The sequence below is a fragment of the Fibroporia radiculosa genome (genome assembly GCF_000313525.1).
Source record: "Fibroporia radiculosa TFFH 294 genomic supercontigs, scaffold1219, whole genome shotgun sequence".
Classification (NCBI taxonomy): Eukaryota; Fungi; Basidiomycota; class Agaricomycetes; order Polyporales; family Fibroporiaceae; genus Fibroporia; species Fibroporia radiculosa.
The window spans coordinates 1-15,646 of NW_012133598.1; the positions used below are offsets into that span (position 1 = coordinate 1).

Here is a 15,646-nt window from a genome sequence, read left to right on the forward strand (position 1 = left end):
TCTAGGTGTCGGTTTGATGAGTAAGCTCACCAACTTCCTAGAAGAGGGCTCGATCAAAGTGAGTATTCGTTTGATTCATCGTCTTGATGCACCAACCTGATGACGGTTCCTTCGTCGTTTGTAGCCGAATCGTGTAGAGATACTGCCGAACGGGTTAGGAGGAATCGCCAATGGCCTCGAAAGGCTGGGCAAGGGAGTGAGCAACGTGAAGCTTGTTGCGCTCCCACAGGAGACTGCTTGACGATGCGTCGTGTTGTGTAGTGTGTGATTTAAACATTAGTCTTTCTGTGTATTGTATTATATCATCCAAGAATGAGACAACTAGAATAAGCGATAATCGCCCGTACGTTATACATAAAGAGCACCGGAAAGTGACATCAATCGCTGGTAACATGGGCTCCATATAATTATGCATGTTGGTGGAATGTGTATCAGAACGTTAGAGACGCACCCACTACACTGTACTAATTTTTCCTCCCGCAGTCTCGCGTGTCCCATCGTGATACGCATTCCACTGTAGTCTATCATCTGTCAGAGGTCTCAAAAGTGCTTGAGCCAGATCTCCCGTGGGTGAAGTGCCTTCAGCTTTCGTTTATTATGTATTTCTGCTATCTCTTCCTGTGTTTATGGAACGAACTATGAGTCTTTTGGCACTACTTACAAGTTTTCTGCATGGTATGATGTCCGCTGCCCTGCACGAAAGAGAAAAGAGAGACGAATGCATCCAAGTCACCGACCACTGCGGTGTCCTCGTCATCAAGTTAGTGTTCCACGCCGGTCATCAAACGCGATCATGTGATTCTCTGAGATCAACGACGCGACGCGACACTTTGTTGACTGACCAACTCGAACTTTATTTACTCTGATCTGTAATCTTTATTTGTGGGAATCAAGCACTCCCTCTTGTGTGCACAACAGCCCTCCCATTTAGCTATAATCCAATTATTCTTTCCATCGATGCATCAAATCGCTTATCCTTTCATCCACGCTCCTCTTCTGTCCCTCTTGCCGAGAAGGATAAAAAAGAAGCATAGCTGGGACAATACGACTTACTTCAAAGACTCGAAAAAAGAATAGCTTATAGACGTGACATTTGAAACAATACTCCTCGTTGGAGATGCCAGATCTCCAGAGCCGGCAAGACCGCTGCTCTATCCAGCAACAATCCGGCTACATATAAGCAGACCTCTTGATTCCTATCTTTGTCATATCCGTACCAGCCAATGATTACTACTCTGTTGACACTCCAGTCACTCTTCTGAGCTGCCACTGCCCATGTCGTCTACTGGATGGATCATTCTGCACTCTGGACTCGCGTAATACCGGTCATTCTTGTATCGCTCGTTCTGGAAGTAAACAAGAAGTGGGGGGAGGTAGTTGTTGTACACGAGTCTCAGAAGATGAGATCAAGCCGGTGAGCCTGCTCGTCCTGTTCCCCTGCATTCGCTGAGTGTTTCCCGTAGACGGCAATTGGCAAAATCAATCAATAGGTCTCAAAATACTGCAACTAATAACGTAACATAACGTAACGTAACATAACATAACATCTTTCGATCCTTTAAGGTGTGTCCGCGCGCACTTTTAAGCTTTTGTTAACATTCAAGTGATAGTGCCGTCTAAGTTGGCACTGCTTCCCAGACGTTTTGTGTTCTAAGACGCAACCGTTAGATCAAATCAATTCGACACGTAGTACTCTGAGACCCACCGCCATCCATACCGCCCGACCTTCACGACGTAGCGCGATGGACTTGCCTCATGTGTCTAAGGAGACTATCTGGTCTAGAAAACGTCTCCTCGCAGCCCTCGTAGCTGCAGCACACTGCCGTAGACCCAATGTGAGTCGTCGCTATGTGACGGACCAGGTTCTTCACCGATTTCTTCCGCTTGCAGTCTGTCCACTGGCAATTGCCCGAGCTCGAAGCGGGGTGCCAACTTTCCAGGTGCAATGCCAGCTCGGTATCAGAAACTTGATTTGACCCGAATCGATGGTGACAATTGTTCCACCGACAACGAATCTCGCCTTCGCGGTCTCCCTCTGGCGGACTGCTCCAAAGAATGACGTGAGTAGCTGCATTACTTGCACCACACTTATATTACGTACGCAGCGAGTGTGGCTTCTGGAACAACAGGCAGCATAGGTGGAGGAGCATCCTGGAAGGCCACACGGCCAACAGGGTGCCTGTTGACTGACGTCCTGGGACTAACAGAGATAACATTTTCAGGATTCGTCATCGAGTCGACCAGGCGCTGAGCGTCAGGGTCGAACCCTCCATAGACCAGGGCGTAGAGAACGAAGGCTTCGCGTATGATGCCTATGAATTCGGCAGGTATAGTAAGACGAAGGCCACTGTCCATCTGAACAGATCGAGAGTGCGCCGTATGGTGTGCAAGAGATTGAGTCATTTGACAGCACTGTGCAGCGTAGGAGTCCACTTACCGTTTCAAAAACTCTAATACGGGATGAGAAAGCCTTTCCAGCGAGGCGTCGTTATATACTCACCGGCCTACAAGAATATGGAGGGAGCTGGATTAGGAATAGTGGCCCTGGCGTATCGCTCGAATTTAAGGTGCAATCGTGAGATTGTTCTCTTCTGACTTTGGACAATGAATCGTGATACCACATAATTTGTCTTTCCATTCCGTCGTTGACCGCCATATTTTGGTTTTTTTTGCCAATGGACGAGGGAGAAGATAAGATTGGCGAGAGATCTAACGTGGGAACAGTCAAGACGACGACGACAGGACACTATAGTCTCCGAAAAAGATGGAAGACTGGAATGTGACAGGCTTCGGTGCAATATTGGAGGAAGATGACCCTAGACTTCAAATATCTTGATCTGCTAAATCTACTAGAGACTAAGCCGGCTGCATCTGCTGCGCGGTGAGTCAGGTCTGCGTTTATCAAAGCCGTATGTCTCGCTCTGTTACAGAACGGGGAACAAGGTGCTTGACAGTAACCACCTGGCTGATTGACAGGGCCTGAAAATGCGCTGTGGCGCAACCTGATCCAAATCCTCTCCGCCTTCTCTTGCAAAAATACTACCCATGTCGATGCCATCCCGGAAGCCAATTATCACGAGGAATGAGACCGACATGCCCGCGGACGGGTGCAACATGGTGACACCGCGAATTCTTTGGCACGACTTACAGAATATCCGCGGGCCGAGCCAATTCCACTGTTGTGGCGTATGGTCGTCGGTTTACGTTCGCGAGAAATTTGGCCGCCGCTGTGTCACCAGCGTTAACAGAAGAAATAAGGCCTCAACTCAGACGACCAAGCTTAATGCGGTCACGGAGTGTTTTCCGCCTCCGTTACGCGCTGAGTACTATCTCAAGTTCGATGAACGGGAGAAGATAGTTTCCAGGACAGTGAGAGGATGCGGAAACAGCTGACCAGAGCAATATACAGAATGGCTATGATAAGACCCCAAAAACACGAGGAATCCCTAATTGTGGAACGGGACTTTTTGGATACCTAAATTCTCTGTCCGGTTACGGCTTGTCATATCTGTCAAAATATATTAAATTGTCAAACAAGCATTGTCTGCCAGGCGCGGAGCCGCAGCGGTGTGATGTAGGAAAGCGTGGCAAGTAGTCGAGAAGCATTGTTCTCATCGGCGGCCATGGATACACGCGGCCACCAGGAGAGGGCATGTTCGTAATGGGGACATAATCTGCCCGAGTATGGCTCTGCGCAGCACGCCACGTCGAGTCAGCGGAAAACATGTGCGACAAAGAAGCGCACCGGAACCACTCTACCAAGGGCGAGGATGATGATGAGACAGATGCGTATTCTTATTCGCATCAGCCGACATTACAACCACATCCCCCGAGGAACTTGACCCCAGGAATGTGTCAGGTCTTCTGGTCTCCACGCTACAAATGTTTGCGATGGTGTGCTGCCGGTATACATAAACATATGATATTGCCATTGTCCTGGGTGGAAATCGAACCTAGAGTGCTGGCAGAAGCCTAGCTTAGAGTGGAACGTGGAACTCTGGGCGAAGATGGGGCGCCTTCGGTGTTGGGACCTGAAGGAGCCGTGTTTTAAACAGACATGATTTGATACATGGCAGCATTAGCGCCCCGCCGGCAAATCGTGTATGCATCATGACAGTATAGCCTGGTATTCAGCCAGGCCAGTGGTATAATTTGGAGCAAGTTCAATCAGACAAATCCTCGCACCCGGGTCCCGGGCGCCTGGTGGCATTCGCTCCGAGTTAGTTATGATTACCGCCGACACAAAACACTGGGGGATGAATACTTGAATATTCAACAGACAAGGCCTATAAGAAGAAACAGACCATTGTTGTAGTCCATCAAGTCGGCACGAGTTAAGGGCAAAAGTCAACAATGAGCCACAGTGGCTTACGGGAAAGTAGGTCGGCGATCACCGAGTGCAAATGAAATGAGTTCCGGCCCTCGCACTAAACCACCACGAATCTCGCTACCCAGATTCGTAATCTCCTCGCTAAACATATCTTGTCCTCGGTTCCACGTGGTGCCTGCCGTAGTGGTTTTTGAAGCGCGTACACCGTCACTGCGCCCTCGCCCCCGTTCCAACACAACGCGCCCCCCCTTCAATACCCAACTTCAATCCTGCCAGCTCAAAGTTCATTGTGACTAATCGCTTCTCAAGATTGGCTGATATATGATATGTCTCGTAAATCTGGTCGAATCTAGAAGGTGTGGACCACGCCGGCCGCTTTCTGAACACGTTCCATGCGTGCGTTGCAATGCAAGATAGGTGTCGCTCACCCAAGCACACTTTCGCGTCAGTACATCGAACTCAGCACCTACAACGGGTCCTCATTCGTCTCTTACGCACAGTTTTATCTATCTCGACGATGATGCGCTCGTTTCAAGGCTGGATCAGGCATTTTGGCTTTTACGGGACTTGGCGCCATCAATTATCGTTTCTATGGAGAAGAGATGTTAGAGGGCGCGAGGTCATTATACCTACTGTCGCTGAGAGAATTGCGCCTCGGGAGGCATCGATTACTGCTACCACGGAGAGGAGCGGAAGTCATGATATACCCTGTATCGACGAGGTGAGTCACTTCCAGGAATTTACGACAGCCCTCGCTGAGTTTACCCCTAAAGTTTAGCTCGAACCATGTCCATAACAATCACATGCATGAAAGCCATGCGATACAGAGCATTTTGTCTACGGGCGGAAAATTGTAAATAAAGCATGTCTACGGTGCGTCGCTCAGTGCACCTCTCGCTTACGGTAACAATGTTACATTAGTAGACCAAAACGCTGAGCGGCACAGTACAAGTCGCATGACCCTACAGCTATCATCCACACCACCGACTGCTGCCATCGATGTTGTGCACCAGAAATGTCCTTATGATCCTTGTTGAATTATACTACGCGCATCACATAGCGATATGCACGGGAATAGGAATGGGTGTGTATGTCTTTCCCAGCATTTTCCCCGCTTCTCTATCGCGGTGGGTCCCGAATGGATACGAGATCTCAGCCAGACGTCTCTGTTCTCGTTTTGAGCTTGGAGATGGAAGGCTGGCGAACTTAAGCAAGGATCGCATGCAAGGCTTCATGGCTTGAAAGGGTTCTGAATAGCTAAGACGGGATGTGATGTTTACGGGAACCAGCCACGAGCACCCCAAGGAACGTTCGTCGAGATCAGTGGTAGTGTCGGCACCGCGTGCGCACTGTCGAAGTAAATGGGTTGTGAACTCGGTGATACGAACGGACACTATTACCTACTTACTATACCCGTTCCTTACCTTATGTACTATCCTTCTAAATATGGTAAGTCGCGATACGATACGTTTTACATTGTCGCCCGCGCACCTCAGTCCTCCGTCTATACAACGTCGGATTGAGAGTGCGTATGTCTTTTCTTTTATGCGACCTTTAGCTTACAGCTCTCTAGTTATATTTTACAGGTACATACCTTGGTCCTCCATCTACACGACGTCGGATTGAAATTATATATTACAGTTCCACATGCACAACGAGTGACCCCCGTTGTGTTCTTCCAAAGCAGAGGCGGCGACAAGTGGAGATTTGTCCAGAGGCCTATCAACAGCTTCATGTATTCACAAATGGACATGCTATACTACTCAGCTTCCCAAATATCGTAGACGCGGCGCTCTCAAATTCGGAGCGCGAGGTCATCACCATACGAGTCTTCCATTGCTCGTGGTGATAATGTGGGGCAATCAAGTCTGATACGAACAACTCTTGACGCTATGCGACGGCGGGAGCAAAAACGTGGGTGATCCCCAATGTTCGGGAATAGTAACAGAAGCAACCCTCACAGGAACGCATCATCCAATGATCTTCGTCGGGGTGAGTCGGGTTGTTGTACTTGTGTTTCATTCCGGAGCTTCTTAGATGGACGGCACGTTATGGAACCCTTGCAGGGCGTGACTGTTCCGATAGGATGGTAACCGACCGACGACTCGGCGTCGTTTGGACAACCCAGCAGAGTGTGTGAAGGGATCCTACTGGGCGCCAACCGAGCTCTGGAGCTTGGCCGAAGTTGGCCACAGCCGAGATATGCCGATAAATCGGTTTTGGCGAACTTGATGTCGGTGTTGGAAATAGTCTCGGATGCCTGGACGGGGGCCGTCGTCCGGTACTGTTCTCGTTTCTGAGAAAATAGTTACCGCTGCTATGTGGGTCTTAAGTAAGGTGCGTAATTAGCGATCTGCTGTCAGGCTCGTTACGTCGCAAGACACCACCGATACCACTAGATAGGATTTTGAGTGTGTACGCACACATCGCCGTGCTGACCATGGAGTCCGACAGGGAAGTTGACAGCTGGTAGGGTAGGCAGTATGGTTTTCGTCCGTTTTCTAAACGAACACTGGATTGTGAACAGTATCGTGTCTGTTGATCGACCGGCATCATTCCAACGCATTCCGTCAAGGCGGCACTCCCACGGAGATCCGAAGGATTTATTTGGAAATACGACTCGACGGCCGGCGTCCAGTTCCCCCCTCTCAATGCCAACCCAGTCGGCTCAGGGTCGCCTGACCGCCGCCCAGAATCTGGGGCGCCAGATCTTCTGATAGCGTTGCTACCATAGGATTACGCAATTCATATAGAATCGGCATCCTTGGACTTTGATACAATGGCCTATCTGGGAGTTCATTGTTCATACGGGTAGTGATGGCGTTGGAACTCCCACAGCGGCTTTTTTCACTGGTTTCCCCTCTACGGCCACCTCCCCGTCCCTCACATCCCCCCCTCCCTATCCATTTTGTGCGTCGGCGCAGAGTACCGTTTACTCCGCGTTGTCAGATTGGAACCTTCGTCAATCCGGTGGGAGCACTAGATTCTGTCCTGCATCCCCCGTCTTGGTTCGGTATCTCCCAGCCTGCATGAGCTTGGTCGGTACTTGTATTGTACTGCACTACTCCGTCTCCTTACGCTGTCAAGCACAACCAGAGGCCCCATCTCCCGCTTGCGACTGCGCCAAGACTATAGACGGCTTCGTCGCGATTTGGCGAGGCACTGTAGCTGCGTATAATGCATCCTTGAGTTCGTGCTTCCCCTTTCGCGCGTGTCTGTGGTGCCTAAACATGGCGAAGAGTTCCTCCTCTACTGCTCGTTGCCACGCTGAGTTCTTGTCTCTTCTGTCGCAGATTGAGGTCTGCGCGGGTGCGTTCAACACGCACACGCTCATACGGCGTGTCTACGAAACATGCACGGACTCACACCGATTATTATGCACGTAGATAACCATCAGGTACAAACTCGTATATATTCTCATGCTTCGGAACGTGATGCTTCAGGAGAAGTGTCCTGAAGCATCCATACGTCTCCCTTTTCACTGTGTATTCTACTTGTATACTTACAGTAGATGACAGCGACTGAATCGTCGCTGTCAGGTATGTTATATTTAGGAGAAGTGTCCTGAAGCATCCCGACTGAATCGTCGCTGTCAGGCTACACTGCGCGCGCGCGAACATTTGTTCGGCGCTGTTGTACAAGAACTCGAAGTAGTTCTTTGATATCTTTCCTTTTGGAATTACGTACACTAATCCTCGCTGGTGCGACTCTCGTCTCATCCACGAGGCAGCAGCCTTAACCTATCCGTCGACCCAATTATATACCACCTTGAGCTCTGGGCCTCTCCTTCGCAGACGTCCTTTCCTGTCACTGCCAGATCCCATCATACCCTACTCCTTCTGGCATCCCCACTGATGGATTATCCGACGGAAGCGATTCGAGTATACAGCTCAGTCAGTCGGGTATGCCCTTCACCGTCGATGCATAGTATGTACGTATTGATCCCCTTGTTCCCAGTGAAGCTGACACGATAGGGGATGAAAGTATCTGCAAATAGCACAGCGCTCTGGTGCTCGCTCTTGCTTCAGATTCACGGAGATCAGCTGATGTATTGATGTGGAAGCGAGGCAAATCAAGCTTCATAAGTTGGGCCATGGGGACGAATATCGTTCATGACAGCCACTCACGGTACGAAAAGGGAGCAAAAGCTCTGCTTCGTATGGTGCATTATTTGTCGCCGCTGCTTTTGCATGACGGGCCTTTGGGTCTTGCGCACAATTAGCGGTAGGACACCTACGACGTCAGTGCTCCCACATCCCCTTCCCTATTTCTGGTCCCAACTGGGATGATCCTTGCAAGCGCGATGGGACCAGCGCAGCGTATGCTCTGGCCAATTACAAGAATGCACGGAAAAATTGGCTGGATGATTCTGCATAAGTCCAGATTGGTACAGCAGATGTACGCATGCAGTACCATTTGCAGTTGGATGTGTCTGATGTGGCTTCTCCAGGGTATAGCGCCTGTCGCCCGCAACGGTTCAGGCTATCCCCTCTTGCGCATCACTCCATCCATTGAATTTCTATCCATCTGGCATTCCCCCTGCGTATGCATGCGGTACCATCCCCAGTGAGATATGTCCGATGTAGCTTCTCCAGGACATAGCACCTGTCACCCGCGCCGGTGCAGGCTAATATATCTTGCACTTCGCTCCCCTCGTTTATTTTTCCATCCTTCTGTCATTCCCTTTGTATTCCTGTTCACCGCGCGTGTCTGACACTGTGGACGGCCACCCGAGTGAGGTGCCACTGAAGATTTACTTGTGGGTCGAATACGGCGCGGCATCCTTCCAGCTCTACCTTGAAAAGTTTCATGCGGCTGATAGCGGGAGGGAGATGTGGCGGGGGCCAAGCATGTACATGATGTCTAGGTGAGCAAGACGGACTCGTTGAGGCACTGTCGTCGCCGCGTGAAGCACATCAACTATAGGCCCGCATCGCTCGCTAGCTTCCCTAATCGCAAACGCCGAGCGACGATTCATCGGTATTGGTGCTAAACCGGGCGCCAGCGTCGAACGTAGTTGGCCTAGATGGGTCCGTCGAGGCTCCTAGGTACATTTTCCTCCCAGTCCGCGAAACAACGATCGAGCGGTCACACCTGCGTCAACACTCACAAATACACCCCGCCACTCGCGCGATTCCCCGAGATCCTTCCGCTCTTCCCGATCTACGCCGAACCCTGGCTTGTCTCCAGCAGAGCCTCCGCCGCTTCCCTTCTTAGCACACTGCCATAAGTACCAAGAGAATTGCCGCACTGTGAAGTGGATATCCCGGTAATAATATCTTACACAGGCATTACTTTTGGCCACCACTGTACGTCTCGTGAAGTGCTGTCCTTCCGCGCTCGCGCAGGCATGTTGTGTCATTGCTACAGGGCGGCCCTGAGGCGACAGCTCAGTACGATAGCACAATCATCCTCCTGTACCACCCGAAGGCAACCAAGCCCCTCACGGTGTACATATATGCTACGCGCCGCCTCACGAACACATTCGGCAAACTCTGCCGAAATAAATGGATTGTGAAGTCAGTAATACACACAGACACTATTAGCTACTTATTATACTCGTTCCTTATCTTATTTACCATCCTTCTAAATATGGTGACTCGCGGTACGATACGTTTTACATCGTCGCCCGCGCACCTCAGTCCTCCGTCTACACGGCGTCGGATTGAGAGCGCGTATGTCCCTCACTCTATGCAACTTATTACTTATAGCTCTCTAGTTATAGTTTACAGGTACACACATTAGTCCTCCGTCTACACGACGTTAGATTGAGATTATATATTACAGTTCCTACAAACTTGTGCGGAACCAATGGCGCTGAATGATTTTCCACTGTACCGGCCGCGTTTCACCAGTCACCCCTTACATACTCCCTTTCCTCTTACATATGGCTCATGTACCCTCAATTTAAGCCCGGGCTGGTTGTGAGCAGACGATGACTTAGAGATTCGAGCGGTTTTGACGGGCAGTGGGGGACCACCAGCTGGCTCCCACCCAGTGACTCCGTAATGGCCTCTAGCGGGAGGTTTAGAACCGCATATTTTGCCTTAAATGGCCAAAGCCTGAACCTGCGGTCCCGTTGCACTACCACCGGTAATGTACAACTTTTACCACTTCTATTTACCATGTACATCCACTTCTCCCTTTCCCCGACCACATAGCGTATCGGTACAAGTGGCATCTTAAGTTGAAGCGGAGACATGACCGAAATACAGCAAACACATTAGATAAGGGCATCTCCGAGCAAAAAAAAAACTTCCATGCATATAGAGCCGGGTGCGCACAGCCCAGAAAAAAAGCACGCTCCGCCATCCCACTCGCCTCTGCGCACCGAAGGCTCAGCCGTAGAGGCCGACACCATGCACCTTTATCAAATGGCGCGCCTTCGAATCCGCGCGCGTGAAGCGTTCCCCGCACCCGTGAACTGTGCACACCGTGGCCGTCGAGCGCAAGTGGCGCGTGGCGATGTGCTTCGCGAAGCTTTTGAAAAAGAGCGTCTTGTCGCGCTCGCAGCCTACCCAGCGGCAGAGCCCGCGCCGGTCGGCGTCCCATTCTTCGAGCGCAAAGTGCGCGGCACGGAGGTGCGCCTCGATGTCCCCGAAGCGTGCGGTCTCGAAGCATTGCGTACAGCCGTCCCACTGGCACCGCAGGCTCGCCGTGTGCGCGTCGGGCACGGTGTACAATGTGGGATTCCACGGGAGTATGTCGAGCGCGTTCGTCGAGTCGGAGCTTGAAGATGCCCCGGGGCTGTATGTGCCGGGTGAGAATGCGTAGAGGTCGTGGGTGGAGGCGGAGAAGGTCTTGTGCGTGTTTGCATACCCGTACGCGGGCGGAGATGGAAGCGCGGGCTCGATGCGCACGGCGTGCGCGGGGTGTGCGAGCATGTGGAGCCATTGGCGGATGCGGGACGGGGCGTCGGAAAAGAGAGCGAGGCGAGCGCCGAGGAAGTCTTGTGCATCGGGCGGGAGGGCGGCGGAAGGGCTCGGGGTGGATGCGCTGTCTCCTCTGGGGTATACGTGGTGCGCGAGGGCGCCGACGGATAACGCAGGCCAGTGCAAGTTCTGCATGTGCACGTGAGTGTGAAAATCGTTCGTCTCGTTGAGAGCGAGTGATGCGTCCCATGGGGCGGCAGCACAGTGTGTGGAGTCGGAGTGAGCCGGATTGTAGAGATATGCCATTGATATCCCGTTACTTGGAGGGAGGGATCCGTTCAGTTCTGCAGGCACAGAGGGAGATGGCTGCGTACTTACGCGCTAGAAAAGCAGTCCATGTTGGCGAAAGGGCAAATGGGTTGCAGCGGTATTTATGACGTGGGTGAGAAGATGGGGATGCCGAGGTCCGAGAGGCGATTTAAGAGCCTTGTGAAAGGAGGTACTTTTGGCTATATCTTGTCGCATGCTGGATTGAGGCAGAAGATCGCAATCCACGATGCGCCGTTACTCTTTCGCAACGGTAAGGTGGAGACTTGCGTTCTGCTTGACATCTTTCCGCAGAAGGACTTATTCATACATCATTATTTATTCCTGATGACCGCTGATGCGGCTTGTTGTGGGCCATGGCAAAGCCGCGTGTAGGCGGATGGGGGTCAGATCGCGAGACAGGGTGGCTCGCAAGCGGACGGCGATGCGCAGTGCGGCGGAAGCACGTGAGCGGCGACCGACGCCAGATATGACCCCGGCTCTGTCGTCCTCGACTGTACTGTCACGATTATCGCAAGTCAGACAAAGTAGCTTCATGAAATTATCCGACAGAGTACCACAAGGCCTACCCTGGAGGCGCGCTGATCGTGGACTGATATCATCCAACTCAGGAACGCATTCAATCCACCCTGCAAATAATCGGATAAGTAAACATCCTCTTTCCCTGCGCGCATTTTCCCACAATCCGATTCCGGTGACAATTTGAAGTCTTCAAGTTGTAACAAATGTTTCAGAGAAGACTTACTGATGATCACTGATCATCTTGTACTACAGTTTCCCTCCGCACGATAGGGAATACTATGATATGCACTCGAGATCAACGGGGCCAGGAAGTGCGTCGGGGTTGCACTTGGACTAGGACCTGAATTTGAGCCTGTAAAGGAGATTTGGAGATGGGCATCGAGCCGCACTCATGGTGCGCACATGAAGGTTACTGGCGGCGGATACACTCCGTGACATTGATTATTGATTGGCATGGCGCCACAATTTCCGGTCTTCCATTTCTGAACGCAGATGAGCCGGCGGCGATGGCAGTTGCTTAGGCTGTCTGTGCGCAGCGCTGGTGGGATTAGTGACCACCACATAACTACTCCTGCACTCAGACCTCCACCTCCAACTTGAAGTATGTCTCATTGGCCAGTGGTACGAGTGGTGCATGCAGCCTGATGCAACTAATCTCGATTGTGTTAGCACCACCCTCTCACCCCCGATTCCCATCCTGACTCGAAGACTCTGGCTATCGTCTCGTCTCGGCCTACCAGCGCGAGATATGCTTCTGGCCGGTATATTACCCATCCCTCCACCCTGTCGCAACGACCATCAGCCTGCTTACAATCCCCCGCACCAGTCACTCTACACACTTCTCCTTCGCTCCGTATCGGAGACGAGATGCGTCTGCCGTGTCACTAGCCTTTCAGACTTGGAAGGGACACAGATTCCGAGCGTCCGGATTTGGGCGTTTATGCCATGCTTACCACCGGCAGATCCCCCTGACGCCTTTCGCATAGTACTCGATTCCGACCCGAGGCGGTGCGCAGATGGCCGACACAGGCGCTCTGCAGTCCGGTGTCATGGACTAGATGCAGGAGTGTAGCAGGGTACGCCAGAATAGGTTCAGCGTGTCCACCTGCCGTGTTCAGAAAACACGAGTATGATGACTGCACGTTGCTCCTCGATGCAGCTACGCTTCCGCACCCCGTGGACGGTAGAACTGCTCGAGCATGTTGCTTTGCGGTATATCGCGTGCGCGGGAGAGCAAGGTGAGAGATGAGGACGAGATAGCGAGGCATGTGTTAGTCTCCGTGACGTCTCTCCGCCGAACATTCATGTGAACTCGGCGTGTTTTTCTGATGGCCCTTCGGTATTGTGGTTTTCAGGGTGACTGAGAGATGTAATCAAGGCCCGATCAATGGATAATGAATCGTCTCCTAGACGCATCAGGAGGAGAACCACTACCAAATAGATGCATTTCGAGACGGATGCAATCTCAAACTCGTTCAAGATGCATGTCCAGCCTATGAGAGTACGCACCACCTGTGCAATGATGAATATCCCGGCATCAATGTTGGCCATGCCATAAGACAGACTGTGTCTTCCAGGGACCCTAAAAAATCTGCAGCGGCGTTAAAGCCGACTGCATATTACTGGAGAAAAATCAACGCATCAAATAAGAAGACGATCCGAACATTGAACTCAACAATGGCTCTACCGGTTGGCAATGATGGATTTTAGTAAAATCAGTGTTCCTACCGTGACCGGGGATTGAGTGACCACGCAGGTCTTCTCTCCATTTGTCGTCTGCTAGAACGAAGATATGCTCGTCGCAACGTACAACTATAACGGTATACCTCCATTGAAGGGCGACGGACTGACGCGTTCGATATGTTCCTCCGCTTCGAGACTGCCAAGAGAAGGCTTTCGTGTCGAATGGCTGGTGATGCTGAGATGTTTTTGCTTGGTTAGTCCTCGCGGCATCAAACGCCCCGCTGTTGACATACGTCCGAAGCTGCATCAGGCGAGCGTTAAGTGAACATAACATTTGCCAAATATGGACGCCAAGGCGCTTGTTCGATGCGGTAGAGCATTATTCGGTTGCCGCATGTGGCTCGCGCATCTACACAACTTCTAATACCAAGTAGACCTGTGCATTTGGAGGCACATCTGGCGCTCGTCGGGGATTTTTTGCATCATTCGTGCGAACAAGTCGCCCTAAAAACCTGAAATCCTCGTTTGCCTGCAACTTCGCTGCTAGGCGTGGTTCTAGTCCCGTAGTGCTGTGCTCCCAGCACTCTTCGCCTCTTCTTAGCATTCAAAACGTTCAAGAAAGCTTTCAGTCGAAAACTTTTGGATGGAGGTGGCATGGCATGCTCACTGCCACAGATGGCCAGAAACCTTGAACAATTTGGAAGTGAGACACGCACTCAATTTTCGACGGCCTGATGTTAAGTTTCCTGTGACAGGTACCGATTAGCAAGTGTGAATTATGCTTTACCTATGTCTCAGGGTGGAGCATTGGTAGCCTCATCCGCAGTGGCTACTTTCTGCATCAGAGAGAACGCCACAAAAAGGTGGTTTTAGCAAAGGGTCTCATTTCAAACCAATTCAAATATGCCTGCCGGACCAATGAGCAAGCTTACAGCCTGAGGTACCTGAGCTCCCCAAAGGCGTACTTGCAGATGCTGTTTCGCTGCAACAAATCGATCAGCAGTCCGAATCAAGATGTGTCCAGATCTTACTAAATATTCTCAAAGTTGTTCGCTTCCGCCAGTATGTGCCGTTTATTCGTGGGATCACGTTGAGCAGGGACCATCAACGGACTGTGGCTCGGAGACTCGGCAATGAGGAAAACACTCACTCCTGGCTAATTGAATCAGAGCACGACAAGTATCAGAAGTGAAACAGTTTCGTAATCTTGATTCGTCAATAAGATAATGGCTCGGTAAGCTCCGTTTCATACGTAGCTTCAGTGCAGGATCAAGAAAGGGATTGTTGGCGGCTCGGGCTTAGGGGCATAATTCTCAAATTGGGTAGGCTCGGGCGTCTTTCCTCTGGTCATGCTGGCACTTCTTTAGCGGGTAGCTTGCAGCGTTGTTTCTGGCCATCGGCGCTGTTTAAAGTGGCTACGGGGGCTGCATGGGTGACAGACTTGGAGAGACTCGGCCCCTCGGACATATGCGGAGACAAGCGCTTAGAAGCACGTGATGTCGAAATCTTGTCTGAACTCTCCAACCATCAGAACCTCTACCGCGAGAGCAAACAACGCCTGCGGCACTGTGGGCAATTTCCAAACTTCGAGTAGCGAACATGCGTCGAACACAGCTCACAGGAGACAGCGAGTTTTCATTGTTGTTCGACTGCCAAACATGGGTGATCGGCAGCTACTGATTGGCTGAACACTCATGTTCGACGGATATTGCCACAACGTCCGATTAAACCGTTCAAGCTCCGAACATGATCAGGAAATGCTGTCTCCAGCGACCGATGTTTTCTCTACATTCGGCGCTCGACCCTTGGGCATCTTCCGCCGTGCGGCTTTTAAAGTTCGATCTAGTCTGGCCGCTCCGGTATTAGGTATCAGGTATCCGTGTATCTTTCTTGATCACGCCCTCCCCCCCCC

General features: G+C 51.3%; 3 protein-coding genes across 3 annotated transcripts; 1 reads left to right on the forward strand and 2 right to left on the reverse strand.

Moving 5' to 3' along the window:
* Window positions 1–16: 16 nt before the first annotated feature.
* On the forward strand, window positions 17–241 carry FIBRA_08605 (uncharacterized protein; the record flags this gene model as incomplete). Its single annotated transcript, XM_012330241.1, has 2 exons — window positions 17–58; window positions 125–241. 2 exons carry the CDS (start codon window positions 17–19, stop codon window positions 239–241), a joined length of 159 nt encoding a protein of 52 aa, XP_012185631.1.
* Window positions 242–1,779: 1,538 nt separating this feature from the next.
* Window positions 1,780–2,355, reverse strand: FIBRA_08606 (uncharacterized protein; the record flags this gene model as incomplete). Its single annotated transcript, XM_012330242.1, has 3 exons — window positions 1,780–1,952; window positions 2,009–2,043; window positions 2,102–2,355. The coding sequence occupies 3 exons, from the start codon at window positions 2,353–2,355 to the stop codon at window positions 1,780–1,782; spliced, it is 462 nt and encodes a 153-aa protein (XP_012185632.1).
* An 8,313-nt stretch (window positions 2,356–10,668) lies between these two features.
* Window positions 10,669–11,508, reverse strand: FIBRA_08607 (uncharacterized protein; the record flags this gene model as incomplete). The annotated part of the gene is made up of 1 exon (XM_012330243.1): window positions 10,669–11,508. The coding sequence occupies one exon, from the start codon at window positions 11,506–11,508 to the stop codon at window positions 10,669–10,671; it is 840 nt and encodes a 279-aa protein (XP_012185633.1).
* Window positions 11,509–15,646: the final 4,138 nt, after the last annotated feature.